This window comes from Musa acuminata, chromosome BXJ3-4 (assembly GCF_036884655.1).
Source record: "Musa acuminata AAA Group cultivar baxijiao chromosome BXJ3-4, Cavendish_Baxijiao_AAA, whole genome shotgun sequence".
NCBI classification, from domain to species: domain Eukaryota; kingdom Viridiplantae; phylum Streptophyta; class Magnoliopsida; order Zingiberales; family Musaceae; genus Musa; species Musa acuminata.
In genome coordinates, this window is record NC_088352.1 from 45,023,016 (window position 1) to 45,047,591 (window position 24,576).

The following is a 24,576-nucleotide window of genomic DNA, read 5'->3' on the forward strand; positions in this document are numbered from 1 at the left end:
GACAAGAACGGCGCAGATAAACTATTCGAGGTAATGTCTACGTTGCCTCGTCCATCTCCGTTAACAAATATGTCGTTACTGTGAAACCCTGAATACTTTCATCGATTTTGGATACTTTAAATACTTTGATCCTTGTTGATCGAACAACTGCGCACATATAGTTGATATTCCTGCAGTGATATCACCTTTCATGATCAATGCAGCTTGTGTCCATCACTGTGCTGCAGCCCACATTCTTGCATAAAAAGCAGTTTTTGGAAGGCAGAAGCTTGATTACAACATTTGTTTTGGGGACTGGGTCCTTGATACGGCTGATATTTCTTATATGTACCGTTGTTGATATTGCTGGTAGGGTCCTAGGGAAGTTGAGATGTTTTAGTGTAATGCCTAGAAGTTCCTCCATTGATTCCACAGAAGGCTTCGTGTTTCAGGTGCAATTGTGGTTATACCTTGTAGGTTTATCAATTATATATCTTAAAACATGTGTCTTCAGGTGGAATAATATCAATAACAAGAACATATAAAATGTACTAGCTGCTATTTGGATTAATATGATCGTTCGAGTTAATTATTGTACTGCTAGTGTGAGGTTAGCAAGTTCTTCTGTTTTTTTATCATTTAAAAGTACATTTAGTGAAGATCTTGATGTAATTATAATTCTCAACATTCGAATTTGATATAATTCTACGGTTGCTTGCAGGATGTGAACAACATCATTTTGAAAATGAAACTTATTGAATAGTCTATTGTCTATTATGACATGCTTTTTTCTGTATGGCCTCATAACTCCTCTGCTAGAAGAAACTCTTTATTATGAATTCCTGCTTTCATCTCCTGCCTCCACAATGAAGTGGTGCAAGGTGTTATTATTAGTTTGTCTATTTTCGGCATAGGACACTTTTCTGGCGAGGATTTTTTGCAACTCTTTCTTGTTGGATATTTTATTGGTTCTGCATATTGTTGATTCCTTGCTTAGCCATCCATTCTATGTCTAATGCAATGATATTATTAATCACTATTGTGTCTTAATCCAAAGGATGTATGTTAAAGCGGTTTTTATTCCATGCCATGTTCACTTTTTTTCTGGTTCCTGAAAGATTGTCATAACTTATGGTGTGAGTCATGATGAATGTCTTGCTCAACAAAGTCAAAGTTGTTTTTCACAGAATTCATATCAAAATTAGCCACCTTTAGTAATCCTGCTGTTTTTATTTTGTAAAGGATTTACTCTTCTATTATCCTAGTTCTTCAATAGGAAGTCAGAAACATCTTTTTTCCTTTTGCTTTTGATGTTTTAAATGAGCTATATTTTGCTGATAAGTAGCTAAAAGGCAACTAGTAATTCCAATGAAGAATCTAACTATATGTATTTCATAATTTAAATGTGCTCTTACTATCAACTCAAGGAGAACCAAGATTCTAACTTCACTAATTGCATATGGAGTTTTTTTTTTCCTAGTTATTGAGGTGCTCTCAAAACTGCATCTTTGCCATTCCTGTCAGATAGGGTTTTTTACTGATGTATGTTCATTTGAGAGAGGAATAATCTTATCACTAACAAAAGAGAAAGTAATCAGTTCATCGCCATTCCTATCAGATAAAGTTTTACTGATGTGTGTTCATTTGAGGGAGGAATAATCTTATCACTAACTAAAGAGAATGGAACACTGGTTGAGATTGGATTTGTTCATAAGAGTAGGTATTCTCCAATTAGATCAATCCAAGTATTTCTCCCCTTATCCTTCAACATCTGCAAGGACTGGGAGAGTCCTTGGGGGCTTGTTTGTAGTTATATCATTATCTTTTTCCTTGTTTAATCAGCTGTTTCCTAGGGAGTCTTGATTACAGTGAAAATGATTCTCTGCCAGACTGCTAAAAAGAATAGTCCAAAGTGTTTGGCAGAAAGAGAAACCTACTCATAAAGTGGAGAAGGAAGGAATCTTTATGACTTAGAATAAAGAACAACTATCATGGGACAAGGAGAGTTTAGAACAGTCGTGTTACATTAGATTATACATTGTTATTGGTACAAACTGCCCACAGTCTTCTCACAGGATGACAACCACAGCCCTGCTGGTTTCTGCTTCATGATGATGAAAGCAAGCCAAATTTGGTAATACCAAAAATGTAGTTGGAGTCTAAATTGAATCCATTTTTTGCCCACCAAATATGAAAATTGTTTGACCTCAGAAAAATTCTTGAATTCGGATATGATCCAAGTTTGAAATCTGATACAATGTGCTGGCCGACCCTGGATTTGTTTAGAATCATCCCTACTCTACATCTCACTTGGATGGATTCGCGGAATCTGTACGCATCCATCTTGCTTTCATGTGCCTGATACTGACTCAGTGCCCACGACATTGTCACAGGATGCAGTGACAGCCACTGGCCTACTGACTTGTGGTCCATTCTGCATGCTTTCAGCCAAAGCTGCCTTCCCATCATTCCATTTCTTCTTCTTTCTCCGCCTTGATCATTCTCTAATCTCATCTCTGTCCATAGCAAAACAAAGAACCTTTTCATTCTTATCTGGACATCATGACACTTCCAGCATATGTTAGTGTCTCAAAACTCTGATTCCATGCTTCTAATGCTCTCTCTCTCTCTCTCTCCTTCCTTCCCTTGGATTCTTGAACTGCAAAGAACGTGGCTTTACACCCTGTTCTCGTCTGATATCCAACGCAATCGCTGCTGTCTTTTCGAAGTCCAGGAATCGTGCGAATCATGATCATCACAGCGGTACAACATGGCACGCACCCACCGTTAGATAGACAGAGAGAGAGAGAGAGAGAGAGCTCCAAGGATGGAACTCTATTAAAGTAGTGGAAGGGGCTGAACTGATCCATCCATTCATTCACCTTTTCTGTGAGCAGGCACCATGGCAGGCTTCGAGGAGCAGGTGAAGGAGCGGGCCAAGGAGCTGAAGCAGCTGATGAAGAAAGGGATGAAGGCGGTAGGGGAGACCTGCAAGAAGACCTGGCACAAGGTTCGCCACATCAGGGGCTGACACCTCACTGCTGCTGCTTCCTCCTATTCCTTCCTCCATGTAGATCAGCATCTTCTCTTCCGGTTTCCATTGCTGTCTTGTTCATATAGGTTTGCTATGGCTTGATGTGTTCCATTTCTTTTGGTGCGTGTTCCTTTTTTTTCTTGGAATCTAGGAGTTTTTGATGTATGAAGTTGATGGGTGCTATGTAGATCTGCTCTGAGTTGCTATTATACTGAGATATTCTTTGTTGTGTGATGTGAAATGGTTGTTCCTCTTGGTGCTGCTCTGCTCCCATCTGGCTGAGAGATTCATGGGCTTGTGATATTGGATCATTTGTAATGGGTGCCACCACATGCTCAACTTTTCCATCAAGCTTCCCCCAACTTCTTCTTGAAGAATAACCTCGTGCAATCCATAAGATGAAGATGCATATAAACTTCAGGAGCTTTTATTTTTGTTTCGATCAGAGTTCCTGATCTGCAACTTAGACCCGACGCTTCCCAAAAATCATGTGGGATTAGTATGCTAACTGAAATCTAGTGGACGCCCGACGAGAGCCTCATTAGTTCGAACTGCTACAAATCAAGTTGTCAGATAAATCATCATCGTCATCGGCATCTAAAACGTCTGCTTCCAACGACAAAAAATCTTTATTTTGCTAAATCAAAAGGCCAATCGGATAGATCCATCAAATTTAGTTCCAACCAACGTTCCTGTTTGACTGCTTGGTTTATATAATATTTCCAAACCGTATCTAATAATCTGATTGTTTTCATCTTGCGACGTGTCGTTATCAAGTCTTAGTCAATGATGCTTGTAGGATCCAATCATGTACTTCGACAAAGCCAAAACTCGTAGAATAACTATATATATATATATATATATGGGCAGGATTAGCGGTTGCCAAAGTCACGAGATATAAATCTAGTGGACAAAACAATCAGATGAAAAAGACATAAAATAAATACAAACGATTTAACGTCATTTGAATTATGATATAAATATTACTCCTACGTCCATTGGGAATGAAAAAGTTCCAATAAGATTACAACAAAAACAGAGTAACAAAAAATTTCAAAATTGGCCCTATTGACCAAAAGTTAGCCAATGTTGACTAGTGTTGATCATAGTCAATCAGTCAACTTCCTCTTCTTTCCGGTTGCTGCCACCAGCACAGTCGTCGGCCGGCTACAGAGATCGACGAATGTTGGTCACGCAAGAGAAGAAGCTTCGACCGGAGTAGTGGGAAATCTCACGTCCAACTCTTTGCTGCTTTCTGACGTCTTCCTCACATCGCCTGTTGTTCCCCAAAGCTCCATTTATAGGAGCAAGGGAAGTCTTGCCAACAGAGAGATGGTGGTGGGCGTTACGCTCGCGAGTGGAGGAAGAAATATGGGTTGTGTGGCTCCTTGTCTCCATTGTCCGTTCCTCATTGACCTTGCATTACACCTGCGAGAGTCGAAGAGCCGGTCGCGGTAAGAAACAGTCGCGGGAGGTAGCGTGGGTGCCGGTCGCAGGCGGCTGTGCGTGAGCGGTCGGCGCGGGCGGCGGTGAGGACCGCAGGTGACATAGGCGAGGGCGCGGGCAGCGGCGAGGGCCGCAGGTGATGCTTCTGATGACGCCGGCGGCGGCCCGAGCGCAGGCGCCCGGCAGCGGTGGGGGCCGCGCGGTGATCATTGAAATGGTATCTCTGTTTGCGGAGGTAAGATGGTATGTACATATCTTAGGCTTTGATAAGTCAATATCTTTAAAGTTGATTGATACAATATGTGTTTTCTTTGGCATTATACAAAATTTATATGGATTGTTCCCCCGTATGTTCTAATTTAATGCGCACTAATACAGGAAAAAGATTGGACGTATTCTGATCCATGTCCCAAAATATGACAACCGATGAACGGGATGCCCAAACAGATCGAATTCATATCACATGCGTGGTGGGTGTTTGATTGGGCGCAGAACCAAATCCGCGAAAGAAGCCCAAACGAAACCTAATCACAACCCAGCAACACGATCAATCCTGGTTCCAATTCGAGACATGTTGACTATTGAATCTTGATTCGTTGACTCAGAGTCAACCTTTCTAATTGCCTCCTTCCTATCCTCACCATCTCGCTGTCTCGACTCGTTACTTCAAGGACAAGCATAGTCCCCGTACATGCAACCACGAAAGAGCGCCAAAAGTGCTATAGCTGAGGGCTTCCACCTTCACACTCCCATGCTTTTGTCCTTTCAATTTTGATATTATATGTATGACTAACAGCATGTAGTTTAAGTTTAAAATATATATAAAAACCTAAAATATTTTTAATATTTCATAATTATTATACATTTTCTACTGTATTAAGATTATTTAATTAATTTTAAATCATAATGATATATATATATATATATATATATATATATATATATATATATATATATATATATATTTGTGTGTGTGTGTGTGTGTTTAATTTCAATTTAGAGGGATATGTACACAAACCATTTAATATTCGTAGGTAAAATGGTAGCACATTTAATTTTGTTCTCCCCGAGTAGCGAATCAAATAAAACCCTTAATAAATACCCCCATTCATTCACTCCCTCCGCTCTCCCCTGCGTTCGCTCCCCTCCCCTCCCTCTCGACTTCGCATCGGTCCTAACCCTTCTCCGCCGGACAGCATCAAGTAAGAATTTCGTCTCCAATCCTTAATCTCGCCTTTCGTTTCACCTCCATCATCGGTGTCTGGATCGCCCGAATCGAGAGCCCGTCATGGTTTTGTCTATCTCCATCTCCTCCGTAATCATCGATGTTGGAATGATGGCCATTTTTTTGGCGTAGGTAGATTTTGGGGGGTTTAGATGGACTTCTTGGTATCGTAGCATAAGTGCGGTCCTGGATTGCTTTCTTGGTGTCGTAGCATTAGCGCGGTCCTGGATTGCTTTCTTGTTCTTTGTGGCTAGTTAATTTGTTCCTCGACGAGGTTGATAATTGCAACGAGCGGTGAATAATGTATGGAGAATGAATATTCAATTAATCACCGAGTTGGGCTATTACTACTTTTTTCATTAATACTAATCCAGTTAGAGTTGTGTATCTCTGCTTGTCCAGTTGAGTAGAAACTCATTTTTCCTTTGTTAGGGAGAAAAAAAAAGAGAGAAAATGATCTATGCACATAGATCTTATTTTTCTACCTGGGTTTTTATGGGAATTAGGTGATGCTGGTTTGTTGTTTTTATGTCTTGACAATCGCAGGGGTAGATGCTACCATGAACAGAGTGTAAGTTCTGTTGGTAAATAATTTCTACTGCATGATTGCCAAATGATTCGCAATGGTCTTCTTTTAGGGCTTTTCTCTCCTGATGCTGCATTCATGTTTTTGTTTGAATTCTTGAAATGATAATCTTAACTAATTTTTCTGTTTAAACCACTCCTGTGACTTCCTTTGTAATCCTTAGAAGAAAAATTCCTAATAAAGTTGAACCGTTTAGCGATACATGGGAGTCACAACACGATGATGATTTTCTTGGAGAAAACCTGAAAAATTTACCCAAATACAACAAAAACGGGAATAACAAAAAATTCCAGAATTACCCTGTTGACCAAAAGTGAACCAGTGTTGACCATAGTCAACCAGTCAACTTCCTCTTCTCTGCTGTTGTTGCCATGAGCACAGTAACCGACCGGTGACAGAGATCGGCGACTGGAGGTCACGCAGGAGAAGAAGCTTCAACTAGAAATATCACATTCTGGTTGAATCTGGGCCAGAGCAGTGGGAAATCTCGTCTTCCACTCTTTGTTGCTTTCTCATATCTTTCTGACACTGCCTGCTGTTCCCCAAAGTTACATTTATGGGAGCGACGGATGCTTTGCCGACAGAGAGATGTAGTATCATTATTACTGTGACCTGGAAACAAGGGATTAAATTTTCCAGTGGAGATCTGGTTTAAGTTTCTTCCATGACTACCTTACGAGATTGTTTACAAATTCTTTAAGGTCTGCATTTTTTTTCGGTATATTAGCTTTTGTACAATTTCAGAAACTCACTAAAATGTGAGGCAAACAACTTATCAATTGTTATAGTTGGAAAAGCGGATAGTTTGTGAATATTTAGCTGATTAGAAGCAACATTAGCTGCAGAAGAAACGGATCTTTTGCCGGTAGGATTATTGTTATATAACTGAATGTATTGCATTAACTTTCTGGAATGCTTTAGCCAAATTCATGTCTAAATTGCTGCATTTTATTCTTCTTTACCAGGCATTTCATGAGGTGATATGCGACAAGCACAGTCCAACATCTAATTGAAGTTGAACTAGTACTACTGTGACTCATTTTGACATGTATGTTTTAGCATTTACCACCAGATTGGTGATCTTTTTCTTTTTCATTATCAGGTCCTACAGTGTTAGTTGGCTTAATCCGAAGCTTAGTTTCAGGTGCAAAATATATCCCAATTATGTCCACATTATACACTTCAGAACATGATGATGAAACTAGGGCTTTGAACGCCTTGCTTGATGCCTTTGGGACATTTTGTACTCTTGAAGATATAGCCTCTGCTTATTGCAAGGCAGGACGTGATGTATGTAAAGCAGGAGATATGTTGTACCAACTCCAAGAAAGTAGTAGTTCTGGTTTTCGTCATGCACAGATTGGGAAGAATGTTCCTCAACCAGAGGAATCATCGGACAAGGATAATCTTAAGTGTTCTATTCTTCTGGGCAAAAATTCCAAAGGAACAAAGCCAAAGAAATTAAGTGTTTCAGTTGGCACTATCTCAAGTGTTCTGGGTAAGAAGTATGTGGGGGTTCCATCATCACGAAATGAATCATGTGAAACAACTAAACCACCCAAGCTTGAAATCAAGGAACAAATGTTAGATGTACTTGAATCAGAGTCGTTTATGCCAAACTCTGTTCAAAGTAGTTCTTTGAATGACAAGGATGTCGAAGAGTTCCTATTTTCAATGCTTGGAGATGGATTCAAACTAAGCATGGATGTCATCCGTGATGTGCTTGGTAATTATCTTTTCATTATCTTAATGATGAATTTTTTAACATGCAAATGAGTGGTGATAAACAATAGTTTATAATTTAAATGCTTTATTATTTGGTCCATCTGTTATTGTTATTCGATTAACACTGAGCCACGCATTTCATATCAAGTATTACTCTGCCAATAGGCATGTGAGTTCCTGCCACAAGATAGCAACCTTCATTTCAAATGGCTTTTGCAATTGAGAGCTTTCAGGTTGTTGAATTTCTACAATGATGTTCAGTGGAAAAATGAAGCATTTCATATAGTTGAATCAAAATGTTCAGGATATGAAACTTTAACTACAATGTTCAATGTATAATTGAAGTCTCATGTCAAGGTTACCACTGATTTCTGCCTTTAACACTAAGAAAATTCTGAGCAGAGATATGCAAAAAATTAACACACCGCAGACAGGGTAATAATCAATGAACGAACAAAGTTATACTCAAAATATTTGTAGACTCAATCTCGATGTATCATCTTAGTTGATCAATTTTCAAGTTAAAAAGAAATCATGTTTAAGATAAATGATTAACCTATATTCTGTAGCTGTAACCTATATATCTATGTCTTATTAGTGTCAGTAAAAATAACTTTAGGGATTACTACTAATTTAGGTCTTAGTAATTTGACTTTATTAGCTATTCAAATGACTTATTTGATATCTTGGTCACACCTTCATGAACTTTCATACATGAATACATTCAAGTTCACTGCATTTTTTACTTTAATTTTTGTGATTCCTTCACAATTAAGATTGCATAAAAGGCACAATGTGTTATTGAATAATTAAGATGCTGCTATATTTGCATAACTATATTTTGATTTTTTATGTCATTTTATGAGTCCCCTTTCTTTTTCTGACATGATTTGCTTTATGAATATTTAACAAAATTGTGAATTAATAATTAGGTATTTATGTGCATTTTATTGCATTTGACTCCATGCCATGAACCAAAATCAATACTGTTGTAGTCTGTAAAATTTGTGAAAGCTAAGATACAAGTTGCTCATCTATTTACGTCTGGATTCATAATAACTCCTATAAAATGGGATAGTCTAGACATTATCTTTTTTACTACCATATTAGTTTCTTGTGTCAATTGTTATTTTAATTTGAATCAGTAGCACTTGTTTACAATATCAAATTTCCTACCTGTTTAAGTGTGCTGTTGTATGTCTTGTTTTAGTGTCAGTTCAAGAAGCATGTTGATTACTAAAATAAGTTCTTTTAAATACTGAATAATCATTACAATATTTCATGTTTTAGTGTCTGCCCTTGAAACTTCTCCTGCAATATGAGAATTTTTGACAACTGAAAATTAATCTGTTGTTCATATATTTAATTGCTGTTCTTGAATGTTGGAATGAGTATTTTGAACAAAAGCTTGGCCTTATGTGTTTTGAATTTCTTTTTGCCTCTGGAAAAGCCTATATAATTAGATTTACATGTTCCTGCAGGATGTTGTGGATACAACATGAAGAAGGTGCATCTACTTCCCCTTTGTGAATATGATCTTTGGTTTATTGATAAATGATTCATCTTATGTATGCATTTCTTCTATATATGCTCGAATATATTTGTGTATATCTTTTATCGAGTTTATGCATTTAAAAGATGGGTGTAAATCTATCAAACTGTCAGGTAAATTTTCTTGAAGGCTAAATTTTTGGAGATTAGTTTGGAGGTAAGATTTTTGAGTTCTTTTGATGGACTTTGATGCTACTTGTAGTTCACACAAGATAATTTTTTGCTATATATTCTTTGGTTTTTAGTATTTTAGAAGATATTAAAGAAATAAATGAGCTAGTCAGTTTTGGGGTGCTTACCGAATTAATTAATGAGACAGGAGTCTAAACATGGTCTTTTGTAGTGGTTATGGCCCAAGATTATATACTTCATGGTGGCCAAAAGTTAATCAGATCGGTGCAGAGACCAAATGTGGATAGAATATGAAGTAAAGTTGTCAAGGAATATCTTGTGCTTGAGTTTGTTCAACATGGATATGACAATAATAGTGATTTTTCATTCATATGGTAGTTCAAATATGATCAAGCATTAACAGGATAATATACTGGGATCACTGATATTTTTAAATAAGCTATCTTCAGAACAAAATTGTTCACATGCAGAGATAAAGGAATTAGGATCTTATGGAAAGATGTAGGATAAGACATACTTCAAAGCAATGATCCACATAGTAAACAAATCTATTTCATCCATCATTAAGTGAAAAGATCTATCTTGTCCGTCATTAAGAGATTAAAAGTTTTCTCACAGAAAGCAAGAGGGATGTGTCCTGTTATTATTCCCAAAGCATTCAAATTTGTCCCTTGTTACCTAGGAACTATCTGACAAGCATGTTTATCTGGTGCATCCTTGATTTCTGACACTAATCATATTTTGTTTAATTTTTGTAATTTAGATTTTATCAAATAACCCTAGTGGAGATGTCCAGCTTTTGCATAAATTTTTTGAGTGTTGACCTAGACCAATGTCATCTGCAAAGTCAAAGATAGCTGAGTATTATGCAAATGAAGCATTTGATTATATAAGTGCTGGTGTAAATTACATTATGCCAATTTCTTTGTTTTCTCAAGTTGTTCATTTGAAACTTTCAATAAAATAATAAGGAATGTTGATTTCATTTTGTAGAGCATGGAGGAATTATTGATAATTTCTTCTAACACCTTGGAGAAAGGCAAGGCAGTTGATTATGATGATTTGAGAAAAGTAAGTACAATTGTAATATGTCATGCTTGTTTTCAGTAGTTTCTCATGTAACCAACAATTGCCTTGCTGTGGCCTGGGTCATGGGTGCATGCTGGTACTTGTTTGGCACGTGGTTTATACCGTTCTATCATGTGTCCTTTTGCCTGGCCACTAGTTGTAAGTGGCTGTAGTACTGACAAGCACTCATGCCTTCTGTTGGTACCCAACTAGCAGTGTATATGGTAGCCAGCAATGGTAATCCTTGCTTGTAATTATGTTCCTTTCATACAATTTTCATTTTTTTACAGCATTAACACCTTTATAACTGGTGATTTCTATCATTGGATCACTGAAGAACCAATATTTGCCTAATTGTGAACCTTTATAACACCCTTTCTATGGCATTAGCAGCTTCTTGAATCTTGAAAATTGTGAACTTTTATCTGCCTAATTCCATGCTTTAACCCTTTTTATCAGTTACTTGCATTGTGTCAAATTTTCTACGATAGTCTGCAGGTAAAGGCTCACAGACGGAGAAATTTCCGTATGAAGATTGTTGTCCGAACTCTCCGTCTAGTGTAAGGTATGCTTGTGAAGTAAACTTTTCAACTGTTACCATTTTTTTTCTTTCTAGGATAACTTGCCGCTTTCAAGATGTTAACTTTCATAGTGGGGAATTTTTTTGAAGAAATCAAAATATGGAATATATTTTCTAATTGGTGAAACAATTTTCTATGAAGAAATATTCCAAGACACTCTAGCATGGAACAAAAGAATTCAAATTTACCGATGGAGGTGATACAATCCTTGTTTAATGCCCCTGAGAGATCAGAAGAGGAACAAAAGATAAAACGTCGAGAGATGGGATTGAATAGAATGAGAGTTGTTGGGCAAAAGGCAGTTACAAAACCACTGGAGGACCTTGTGTTATCTTCCACAACTGATATTCCGAATATAAGACAGGTGGTCAATGATGGTATGCCCTGAATTCAGTTTTTTCAGTATAGTTATTGCTTTAGAGACATTGTAAACAGAAGTTTTTTTACTTGAACAGAATTCAAAAATATGTATATATGCCAATGACAGCTGAATAATGACTATTAATGTTTGTTAGGACTAAGGTTTTACTTTAGTCCAAGACCTATACTGGTCTATGGCAGGTCCTGTATGATTCCTGGTGCATGGGGTGTGCCGATGCATGGTATGCCCTTGTATTGGCTGGCATGTACTAAAGAGAAGAGAGGGTGAGAAGAGAAGAGCAAGAGCACGAGGAGGAGAAAAGAGAGGAGGAAGAGGATGAGGAAAAGGTGAAAGAGGAGGAAAATGTGTTAGCATTTTTATCGGCAGGAGGAAGCAGCAGCAGCAATGTGGAGGGGAGCAGGATATGGTGGACGTGTAAGCATAAGTGGGGGGATGACAAGGTGTAGGGAAAGAGAAGAGAGAGGGAGCAAGAGTTGGGTGAGAGACAGACAGGTAGAGGGAGAGAAGAAAATAAATAATAGACTAACAGTTGTATGGTTGTCACAAATTTCAAAAGGAAAAAGGTATTGGTGCTGGTGTCTTTACTGTGCAGTACGCTATGATATTGGTCTCTTTACCACCTGGCGAGCTTGGTACGGTGAAATAACTGGTTAGTACAATAGTCCTGAACTGAATAGGTTGAAATTATTTGACCTGTCTGTCGGAACGTGGTTAGACCAGCAATTACCAGTCACTACATATTGGTATAGCTGGTTTTTAATCCTTGCTTTGAACATGTTAAAGGCAGCAGGTACACTGGTCTGATTGAATATTTTTCAACTTGCTCCATAAATTAACATTTATGCCCTTGTTTTATGTATGTACAGTGAGGGTATTGCCTTTTTTTTTTCACATATTGCATTACTTTTTCAAGAACATGAGTGTACTAATCATTGCAGCATTAGGACAAAGATGGAAAACCTTGTATGAGGCATTCTTATCATTTCACTATAAGAACATGTCAAGAGTTGCTCAACTCATTCAACAAATATTTGGAATGTTGATATGATTTTTGTGAATTTATTCATTTAATTAAAATTGTTCACTGTCAATAAGATGTTTTCGGACAATTTTGTTGCCAGTTATGTAATGATAATATTATTTTTGTAAGCTCTAAATTGACTCCACCAATCTGTACATAGTTTTAATTTTTTGATTGTCTACTGCTTTATTTAGATGAACATCTTAGGCCGTAAAGTGTCATAATGCCTTAGATGCCTCCGACTTTCATAGAACAGGAACTCATGAAATTTTCTTGTTGAACAAAGAAACATCAAGTACAAAGGAAACTTTGACTAAGTAAGCTGAGTAAAAATAATAGAAGTTAGGAATAAGTTATACTGATTTTATTTTGCTAGATGGGATCATTCTTAAAAATTTAGTTACTAATCAAAGAACTGGAAAAGACATGATCAATTTGGAATTATGGGAGAATGAAATCATTTGTTTAAGTGGCGATCACTCTTTAATTTCATCCACAAGTAAACTTGATCCGTTTGATGGATTTTATTAATTTTCAGAGAATTTCTTTTTGATGACTTAAGTCATCATCTCATTATTGCAACATGATTTTTTGTTCATGTACTCTGCAGGTCGATTCTTGCTTCTTTTTCTTTTTTCAAAAAGTGAACATGTAGTAGGTTGATCCAAGCATCTTTTCTTTCATAAGAGAATAAGTTCTACTGCTAGAAATCTAGAATCTGTAGTTTTGCTCTGCTTTATTGCATATCGAAATGATTTTCTTGGAATTTTTAGACTTTAAATCATGATTTGTCATACTTCTGTTTCTCAGAGTTTGTACTCTGCAGTGTTAGAAATTAAATTTATTGGAGTGTGCATATTTTCTTCAGCATGGTTTGTGTCTCAACTTGTTGTTATACTAGTTAACTTCAACAAGTTAATATGTAATTTTTCTCCTAGGTCCAGTTGCTGAGGAAGATGATGATTACCAGGTCCTAAGGAGAGCTGCTAAGCTTCATTGGGATTCAATGAAGCAATATTATGAAGCCGTAAGCAATTTGTTTCACAACTTATCATCATAATGATTTATCTGTAATCCCTAATTTGTCTTTCATATGTCATCTTTTTTCTATTTTATTCATGACTCATTGGCTTTGTAGGCTGTTGATGCTTTTACAAGGGGTGACAATGAAGCAGCCAGCTACCATATAGAGCAAGTGAGTTTCATGTTTATGGTTAAACACAATCTTTATTATTAAGGAACGATCATAACAAATGAATTAGGTTATCTAGTTTTCTTGCTAAATTGTCGTGAACTTTAGTTCTGGTTCCCAAACAATCTCTATTTGACAGCTTCTATTTTGACTAAAGTATGTCAACTTTTTTTATGTGGAACAACGACATCAATTAAGTTCAACTTTTAATAGTGTTGTTTTATGTGGTATATTAAATAGTTGTTGGGCATAATTTTACCTTGAACCTCACTGCCACAAGTCCAATCTGCATCATGTTACAACAATCTTATTTATCATGGTTTAAACCAACCTACACCTCTATCTTCATGATTCCAACACTGCCTGCCCATCCTATTGTGTGATGGTCAGTCGATCCTTATCTTTGTTTGCATCAAATATATGCAAAATTTGTTGATCCTATCTTCTTTTGTCTATCTCAGCTTGGAACTCTCTTTTCATGGTCATGAATTTCAAGATCAAACTAGAAACCAGTGGTGTGAATGTGACTGTACTTTCCAGTGAGATTGGTTATCGTTATCCTCTTAAGAAAGTCCAAACAATTATATAATCTGCCTATAAGAACCCAAACAGCATAGTCTAACGCATTGGTGTGGGCTTGCTGACCTGGCCCAAAATATGTAATGCATAATATAGTAAGTTTATACTGTCCAATTTACCCAATGTGGACTATTGGGGTTTTGCAGTCATTACACTCAATTTCCTATGTTTTCATTAGAGCATAACATGGTGTTAAATCCTTCTATTGAGTTCTGGCCTGGGGGGTGAATGTTTCCTTCAAAATGCCATATACCTTTCCTGGATTCTGTTTAATAATAAAACCAGATGGCCCCACTACCTTGTTGTTGTCAAAATCTTTAACAGATTATATTGGATTGAACCCTACAATATATTTGCTTACAGGACTGGGATCCATAGAGGTGATTTGATATCATATATGATGAGCTATATAACATATTAGCTCCATTTCTTGTAATAAGTGTTGTCGCCAATATGGCACAAAATACTTAAGCTGATGAAATGATTTTGTCCACTGCAAAATTTTATATTCCCAATATAAGACTTTTTGGGTATCATACAATTGGCTTTGGTCAGGGGCTTTTCCTAACATATTTACTCCTTTTGTATCTCTGGCATAATATGTGTATGCCGAGTTTTATTTTTCACTGTGACCGGAGGAACTGTTTATGCCGAACTTATTAGGGTAAACTGTTCACTAGAGTTAAAGATTCTGAATAAGTTTTTACCTCTCTTTTTAGCATGTATAAGCATCCTAATCTTTGTGCTGATACACCCATCTTATTGCATTTCAGGGGAAGTACTATAATCAAAAGGCTCGAGAAGCAGATGAAAAATCTGCTGCAATGTTGGTTGAACCAAGGTTACTTCATGTCGTATCTCTTTTGGTTGTATAATCTGACTTACTTTCTGTAATAGGTTATTACAATATGATGTATTCAATATGAACTTCCAGGAAAACTAGCAACAAAGATGAAATCACTCTTGATCTTCAGCCTCATTGTGCGAAAGAAGCATTGAAATTGTCAAAATTGCTCTTGTGCTCACTGGCTGATATTCCTAGTAAGTTTGTAGATTTTTGAGAATTTCACATCTGTTTCTTGTGTATTTTTCACTTAGTCAGGGAAAAAATGAGTTGATGTTTGCTTTATCTTCTTCAGCTCTTAGATACTTGAAGCTTGTCATTGGTGCTGACGGTGAAGATCGCAAACAAGGGAAAAAAAGGCGTTTGGTATGACTTGTTGTTCAGCCAAAAAAAGAGATTTAGTTTTTTGAGATTTAATTTTGTTTTGCATACTGTCTCTCATAATGATCTCTTCACGGTTTAAGAATATCATTTTTTAATGCTGCAATAATTTTAGTAGCCCTTTTAGTGGCTTTACGTAAGAGTTTCATATTCTTCCAGTTTGTTCCATATCATTCTTTCTTATTGTAGCTTAATATTCTTTCTCCACCAATATTCAATAAAAGCCTATTTATGTATAGCAAAATAAAATTTAAATTGTCAAATATTTGCAGGTCTTAAAGCTTCTGGAGAATGAGTCAATCAAGTGGACTGAATCTGATGACAACTCTGGGACAATTTACATTCAACTAGATCAGGTGAACCCCAAAAAGTTGAGTTTTGCCAAAGAATGATATAATGCTCTCAGATTTTTTGAGTGCTTTTCTCCCAAAGTGTGAGAAAAAGTATTTCTTGTTTGGGATGGATGGTAGTTTAACATTTAGTAAAATGACATTAAAAAAAAATGAAAAAAAATCAGTTCTTGAAAGAAGGAAAGAAGAACATTCTTCACTTTTGGTGCATGTCAAGACAGCACACAGACTGTCGTGATTATTATTTTGACGAGAATGAATTATGTGATCTGCTGCCAGACGTTTTCTTATCAGCTCTTGTTGGTCCAAGAAATGTGAATCTTAAATCAGTCATCCCTACCCTAGCATAAGAAAATAGGTCGGTAGACATTTATTTTTTAGCCCAACTAAATCGTGAACTATCATTAAAACAATGCATGTTATGATCAATTGGGTAAAGCCGTAAGTTAAATTCGAATTGATTATATATTTTTTGAAGGTTTATGCTGTGTTATTTTGCCAAGCTTGTGAAATATTTATGGTTTTTTCAGGAGGGAAAATTGTCGATCAGACTCTGTTATTGTCTACATTCCTTTGTCACCACTAATAATCAATAGCCCTTCCAAAACTATGCATATATATTGTGTTAAATATATATTTTTAATTAATAGACAAGATTAATTACTTATATACATAAAAAATGCTTTCGTGTCGACGTCAGTGTCGTTATTTATTTCCTCTTCTCCGTCACTTTCGTCACCCCTCCTCACCGTCAATGCCACTCTCCTCCCTCCTCGCAGCACTGGCGACGGCTCTGCTCGCCGCTTCCTTCTCCTTCGGGAGGCCATTGTCGGGCTTGGAGGCTGCAGCAGCGACCGATCTCCCCCGCTTCCGCGAAGCCCCGGCGTTCCGGAACGGGCCCGGCTGCGCCTCTGCCCCGACCATCCACATTGCTATGACCCTCGATGCTGCCTACCTCCGCGGCTCCCTCGCCGGTGTGCTCTCCATGCTCCGCCACTCCGCCTGCCCGGAGTCCACCGTCTTCCACTTCCTCGCCACCTGTCCTGGCCGGTTCCAGTCCGCCTTGGCCGCCTCCTTCCCCTCCCTCTCCTTCGCCGTGTACCGCTTCGACCCCGCTCTCGTCCGCGGTCGCATCTCCTCCTCCGTTCGCAGTGCCCTCGACCGGCCTCTCAACCACGCCCGCATCTACCTCGTTGACATCCTCCCCCGCTCCGTCCGCCGCGTCATCTACTTCGACTCTGACCTCGTCGTCGTCGACGACGTCGGCCGCCTGTGGGCCACCAACCTCGCTCCAGACCACGTCCTCGCGGCCCCCGAGTAATGCCACACCAACTTCACCTCCTACTTCACAGACCGGTTCTGGTCCGATCCGGAGTTCCCCGGCGTCCTCACCGGCCGCCGACGCCCGCCCTGCTACTTCAACACCGGGGTCATGGTCATGGACCTCAACCGGTGGCGCACGAGGGGCTACACCCAGAAGCTCGAAGCCTGGATGGAGGTGCAGAAGCGAAAGGCGCGGATCTACGAGCTAGGCTCAATGCCGCCGTTCCTGCTGGTGTTCGCGGGCGAGGTCAAGAGGGTGGAGCACCGGTGGAACCAGCACGGTCTGGGCGGCGACAACGTCGAGGGGCTGTGCCGGGACCTCCACCCGGGGCCGGTGAGCCTGCTTCACTGGAGTGGCAAGGGCAAGCCGTGGCTCCGCCTCGACGCCGGTCGCCGTTGCCCCATCGACGCGCTCTGGGCCCCCTACTGGTATGGCAAAAAATGGCAATGTGACACGTCATCCCCTGACCAACGCACTGCCCGAGGCTCGCCATACCCTGCAGCAGCTCGGCCTCCCACGCAACCAAAGGCACAGTCCTGTCCTGCAGACAGCTACATCAGGTAACATCAAACCCCCTCTATAAATACCCCCCGAGCCCTTAGAAAAAGGGAAGATCACACACTCAACAGACGGAGGTTTCTCCTCCTCCTAAACCCCCTCCACATCTTTTTCTAACTTGATCGTCGGAGGGGTCGGGTCGAGCACCCCGGCCCGACCTGTGTGCAGGTGCGAGACGGTGTCGCCTCTTCCTGGCGCTGTGGCGGAGCTTCTTCCCGACCGGGACGACCCGACCTCCCGACCCGAACCACCGAGCTCGGCTGCTGGGAGACCCCGAGGATCTCCCCCAAGGAGATCACCGCCTTCCGGACCCGAACCAAGCCGCGACGGCCCCGAGGCCCCGGCTAAAAAAGTTACTTACACTAACACCTACGACCTCCTCCGCCGCGAGTTCCGCGACGTCCTCTTCGCCAACAGCTAGCGCCTATCCCCGGCCTGCGCCGGCGATGGCGGATCCATCCCCCGGAAGGATCGGCACCCGGACCATGAACTCTTTGTATCGGGTTGCGCGCGGGAGCCCAACGTGTGATGGGTCGCCCGGCCATTGCGTGCAAAAGAGAGACAACGACGCCCGATAGAAACAGATCAGCAAGACCGTTTTCTAGTGTTTTTTTTGTTCTCGTGTAGTAAAAACATAGAGGGAAAAGAAGAAAAAGGGACGCAGTTTTGGCCGATCATTGACGGATGGCGCATTGGTGAGAAACTGGCAACATCACGTGGAGATGGAATTGAATAGTGTCAGAGAGCTTTCGTTCGGAATTGAACCTTTTTTTTGGCCGGAGATTGGGAATAACATTATAATATATACTTGTGGTGGCTGCTTGCAGGGGTCGCAAGCAATCCATGGAAATTAAATTTTGGCTTCCACAGCTGGAGATTGTTGTCTTCTTCCTCAGTCGGCCGTAGGTTCAAAATTTGATGCAAGTTGCTGACAGAAGAGACGAAGTCTTATTCAAGGTGTTCGTTCTCAGGTAACTGTTTCACTGGGTGAATTCTTGCTCTTTTTCTTCTACTTAATATAGATGCTACTCTTGGTAATGGTAAGAAACCGTAATATATATGTTAGGAACCAGATTTGAACCGGTGACTTTAGGATTCACAGCCCTCTGCTCCACCAACTTAGATATATCATTCGAGGAGAGAGAGAGAGAGAGAGAGAGAGAGAGAGAGATATATATATATATATATATATATATATATATATAATCAAGCTTTTTTCTTGATAGAAGCTCAAAAAAGAAGTGAATATGGAAGGATTCTCTGGTTGGTTGGTTGGTACTAAGGTTATAAGTCCGTAGCGTCCATGTAGAAATTTATTAGGTTTTTCTCGTATGACTAATTACATATTATCCTTTATAATTAGGTCTTTTTAGTATTTCAATTCTTAAACTTAAAAAATTTATATTAGAATCTCAATAATTATGAAGGTAAAATATCTAACTTTATTTATTATAATATCATTAGTTTTATCGACGAAAACATAAAAATAATAGGTAAAAAAATAATTTTAATATTTTAGTTACGTTTTCCATGGTGATGGACGATGGCATCGTTGAAGGCTATGTGTGGCTATTATGAATGGGAAGGGAGAGCGACGACGAGAGTTTAGGCAAAGAGAGTAGAGGAAGAAGACGATGTAGATGTCGACACAATTGCCGAGTGATGCCGATGTGACGGAGATTGGCGAAAGGGTCGCTCGACAATTGCGTCGATATCACTTAGTAACCCCATCCTTCGAATCCAACATAGTAGGATGACCTCCACCCTCTCCTCAACAACCTCGCATCATTGCTTTATGGTCGCCTACTATTGAGGTGTCGTCATGGACTCGAATGTGGATAGGTAAGAGCTTAAGGACGAGAAGGCTACAAAGTGTGAAGAAGAGGTAACAGGATCGATATCGCAAGAAGTGTAAAAGGGGTATACTCGCCACGGATCTGCGCTAGAGATGTGATAAACAACGACAAGGGAGTGGCATAAGTGACCTGGCAGACATGACGAGTCACGAGGAAATTAACATTGTGGATGGACGTGTCGCAGGCCCAACAAAGGAATGTCACATTCGTCTCGTAGTAGATCGTCGCCCTTTCACCACTCTGCATCAGCATCGACGTCGCTCGGTAATTACGTCGACACCGATGTAGATGCAAAGTGTCAACATTAGCGTCGTCCTCTTTCTCCTTTCCCTTTGCCTCACCTCTCGTCATCGCTCTCCCTCCTCATCCAGAACAATCACTCATAGTTCTCAGTTGTGTCATCGTCCATCATCATCGAAAACGTAACTGTAATATTAAAATTATATTTTTGCCTATTGTTTTCATGTTTTCGTTGGTAAAATCGACGATGTCAGGATAATTAAAGCTAAATGTTTCACTTCATAATTATAGAAATTATGAGTAAAGCTAAAAGAAAGAGTTTTCCGTAATTCAAACTTCAAGTTTCTTACGATATATATTTCACATCAGACAAAAATCCCGGTACCTGTGGGCTAAAATTGCCTTTAGCAGCTACCACGATGCTTTGTTTCATGAGAAAGATTGTACCACCATGCAATAATAAACAAATAAACCGAATGATTATAACCTTACATGCATTACTTCAGAGAAGTCATACATACGACACCATCAATTGAATCCCACAACTAGCCGTCAACCGTACTTGTAATCAAGATGTGAATTCTATAGCAAACCGTGCACATTTGGGCAAAGGTAGCATTAAGTCCCTTTATTTACCGGTTAGGACACCACAGTGCAGAAATCATTTGTGAATCAACCAGAGATCATATTGCAACCAAAGAAACATTATCATTGCAAGAATCTTATTGTCCATGGCAACCAACTCTACACAGCGAAGAAACCACTAGTCTTCCCTTCCAACAGTAGTCGTATGTAACAAACATAACTGTGTCATGCAAATGTCTGACTGGGAGAACAGTTTGTGACAACAATGGTGAGATTAATTCTCCGATATAGAAGAATAACCTTGTGGAGCATCAACATGTGCAGGAGCAATAGCAGAAATCACAACTGAGGCTCCAAGAAAGATCACGACAAGAGCAGTGAAGTTTACCAAGAAGGACTCTGAGCTATATTTGTACAGGCCTGAGCTCTCCAGAAAAGTGAGTTTCTCCAAGAACCCTAGCTCTGCGGTGGCTATCGCTAGTATGTAGACGAACAACCCAAATAGTACGTGCCAAGGAAGAGACTTACCTCTCAGCGTTGGAGATGCACCAGGAAAGAAAAAGGTCACGAACCCAAAAATCCACTGCAAGGAAGAAATTAAGACGTTAGAGTGAGACTAGTAATGATATGTATATAGTAGCAAGCCTGCTCTTGTGCATAAAAATAATTAATGTAATGACAAAATGCTTTGAATTCCTAGTCCAATGATTGTTCCATTTACAATTACGAAAGTTATTTCTCTGTGATTGTTATCTTTCATCAATATTTAACTGGTAAACATTTATCTCCCCCATCAAAATACCACACGATGACCAATATTTCAGCTTTCTCTATAATATAGTCCAGACAAAACTAAAATGGAACAAGGAGTGGCATTTTTACCAGTTGTCCATGATGCAATCAGAAAGGGAACCAAATACTTGTAGTTAACCGTGACATGGAGCAAAGATTCAATGTGTTGCTTATGTTGCCTACCTGAATGCCATATAAACAGATGGTGCCGAGCCCAACCCAAGAATGCAAGCTGTACAGGTTATCTATTCCGCTTTCATTGTGAAACTTGAAGGCAGCATAAATTCCCACAGCACCGAGTACAAGAGCAATTGCATGAAGAGTCAAATGGATAACTTTATTCACTTCATGACTCAGTGGCAGGGTTTTGTAGCTCATTATAGCTGTAGAACAGTCGAGCACAAGTAGGTGAACCGATACAAGTCATATCTATTTATTTTGATAGACATATAAATCATATCTAATAACATAGCACATTATTGGTTCAACGGGCTTACCTTCACTCCCAACAATAATAAAACCAATCAGCATAAGAACTGGATGAATCTGCAAGAAAATTAATATATATCATCCAATTTTTAACATGTTTATAGTCAAACTGATCAAGATTAACATACATGAGACTGAATATCGATACAATCTAAAAACTTAAACTTATTAAATTGAGTATTAATTGCAAATATATATATCATTTGATTTTTTTTTTTATCATGGAGCAATCTCGAATGCATCTTTACCTCCATCTCAAACATATGATGAGTTTTTTGACAGTGACATATATGCCATCAGATCGCTTACTATATCAGAAATGTTACTATCTTCACATTGCATCCGTTTTTTTTTCTTAATGTAAAACAACTCATATTAAACAACTCTAAATATTCTATCAAGGGACCCCAAAAAGTGAACATTAGTCTTGGCATGGATCACGATTCATCATAAAGCAGGATAAAGAAATAAAATAAGACATCCCTTTGACTGATATGCCTAAAGCAGTGATGCATAACAATATTAAAGTAATTGTCAATTGGTGCTCACAAAATTTCAAAATGAATCCGTAATGCACAATCAGAAAATAAATGTTCATTTTCGTCAATAAAACTATTTCAACGAGGGCAAACCATGTGGAGACATATCAAAAGAAACTGTTGTTATATCATTCTATAAACAATAGGATTGCTTTCTCACCTTCCACCTCTGAGGAGATTCTAGGATATATGTCGCATATTAGCATGGTCTATTTTACATTCTACAGAGTACAGACTTCCGGGCAACGCTACTTATGAAACAGAGTCTTCTAGCAACTAATCAACATTAGTGTTCTACTGTAATATAGTTCAGCCTTTTCAACAAGTGCTTCTATAAAAGACGACTTGTAAGAAATTTCAGCTTAGAAATCCACATCAAAATATATGGTCTGCAGGACAGACCACATTAAAATGTAAAGAAAACACTATTTGACAAAGTATGGACAGAGTTATTTCCTCACTTTATTGAGCAAAATAATTAACTACTGAAAAATGTTAACTCTATCCAGTCGATGCACCATAAAGAAAACATTATTCTTTTCTTAGGAAGCGAGACAAAATCCCCAATGAACAAAGTTAAATATGACTAGATTTTATCCGGCGACGTTAATATACAGAAAATTCAGTGCAATGGAGAAGAAGAAGAAACATGATTAGAACATGAATCACTGTTCTGCGCAGAGAAAGAACCATACAAGCTATCAAAAGAATGGGTCAAAAGAAAAAAACGGGGGGAAAAAGAACTTTACCATCAAAAGAAGATATCAATAAAACCTTTGCTTTTCTTATTTAAGGCTACACAAAATCTCTTTAATTAAAGAGTACATAAGGCGAGATACGAAGACCAAACACCAGAACAGTACAAGATGATCATCTGCTGATAGGAACCAAGAGAAGAACATAATTAGAGAAGCCGCTCAAGTTACTTCGATCTCTTTTCATATATTGAAACCGACACTGACTGATGAAAAGGTAGGAATTGTTCAAACCTAACAATGATCCGATCAATGAAAAACTAACGAAGGTTGAGTTAAAACAAGAAATCGAGAGTCGGCGTACGTTAAAGATGAGGGATTTGTTGGTGGACTCGAAGGCGAGGCCGCCGCGGAAGTGGATGCACCACACTAGGACCATCGCCGCCGACGCCACCGCCAACACGTGCGACACGTACGTGAACGGAGCCACCTTCACTCCAGGAAAGCCAGCCATCGTCCCTTCTCTAACGACCACTCCTGTTCTGCACCTGCTGTTCTTGCTCTTATGTCTTATTTTCTAGATCACCACACCAAACTCAAGAAAGAAGGACAACGTGAGCAGAAGATTTTCCAGCGCCTACTGATAAGGCCGAGCGAGCCGCCTCTTCCAAGGCGTCATTACCTATCTGTCGACGCTTATCGTCCATCGCGTGATAAGCGGGCAGATGGAGCCCGGACCGTCCGTTTTCCACAACAAGGGGAGGAGAACTGAGGCCCACATCAGCTGTCTCGTGGCACAAAGCAAGGCCACAGCTTCGAGGATTTGCATCTTGAAAATTCCAAGCAACCTAACTCGAGGAAGCACAATACCAAGTGTCGGCCTCGATGCTACTGATCCAACTCCATCTACTTAGTATAGCACAATTAGCGACATACAAATGAGAACACAGCGTGTGGAAGTAATACTTTCTGAGACCATTAGCTGTTGAAGATAAATCAATCGCATATTACGTCAAGAATATAAACAAAGAACTCCAAGAAGCAGAAATCTGAACAAAATGAAAAATAAGTCATGGTAAGATCTAAAACATAACAAGAATTCATGAAGGCATGCAATGGACAGCCATATTAGGAATTACATTTACTTCATAACCTCAAAGTCAACTGTATATTATATAGAGAAAACTAATGCGGAAAAGTATATCAAATTTTACACTAATTGGTTTTCGATAATATGAAAATTAGGCTTGCACTGATAAATTATCATGCAATTTATGAGTTATCACATGTTTTATTCTCAATTACAAATTTAATGTTTCAGATGTAGATTCTTAATATATATTGTCAAGAAGAAGCACCCGAGTAATCTGCCATGTTATCAAAACTTAATCAAAACTGGCTAATATCATGAGACTGTATCAT

General features: G+C 39.0%; 2 protein-coding genes and 1 pseudogene across 2 annotated transcripts; 2 read left to right on the forward strand and 1 right to left on the reverse strand.

Annotated features, from left to right (window-relative positions):
• The first annotated feature begins 5,540 nt into the window (after positions 1-5,540).
• LOC135586689 (putative nuclear RNA export factor SDE5) lies at positions 5,541-16,483 on the forward strand. The gene is made up of 13 exons (XM_065147503.1): positions 5,541-5,661; positions 7,236-7,293; positions 7,373-7,996; positions 9,477-9,502; positions 10,672-10,749; positions 11,238-11,311; positions 11,469-11,704; positions 13,669-13,757; positions 13,869-13,925; positions 15,275-15,342; positions 15,436-15,542; positions 15,641-15,711; positions 15,999-16,483. The coding sequence occupies exons 3-13, from the start codon at positions 7,435-7,437 to the stop codon at positions 16,116-16,118; spliced, it is 1,488 nt and encodes a 495-aa protein (XP_065003575.1). The 5' UTR covers positions 5,541-5,661; positions 7,236-7,293; positions 7,373-7,434; the 3' UTR covers positions 16,119-16,483.
• A 527-nt stretch (positions 16,484-17,010) lies between these two features.
• On the forward strand, positions 17,011-19,056 carry LOC135636001 (probable galacturonosyltransferase-like 3; annotated as a pseudogene).
• A 1,684-nt stretch (positions 19,057-20,740) lies between these two features.
• LOC135637293 (probable ascorbate-specific transmembrane electron transporter 1) lies at positions 20,741-23,914 on the reverse strand. The gene is made up of 4 exons (XM_065149932.1): positions 23,519-23,914; positions 21,929-21,977; positions 21,615-21,814; positions 20,741-21,222 (listed from the first exon to the last, which is right to left on the reverse strand). The coding sequence occupies exons 1-4, from the start codon at positions 23,666-23,668 to the stop codon at positions 20,914-20,916; spliced, it is 708 nt and encodes a 235-aa protein (XP_065006004.1). The 5' UTR covers positions 23,669-23,914; the 3' UTR covers positions 20,741-20,913.
• Positions 23,915-24,576: the final 662 nt, after the last annotated feature.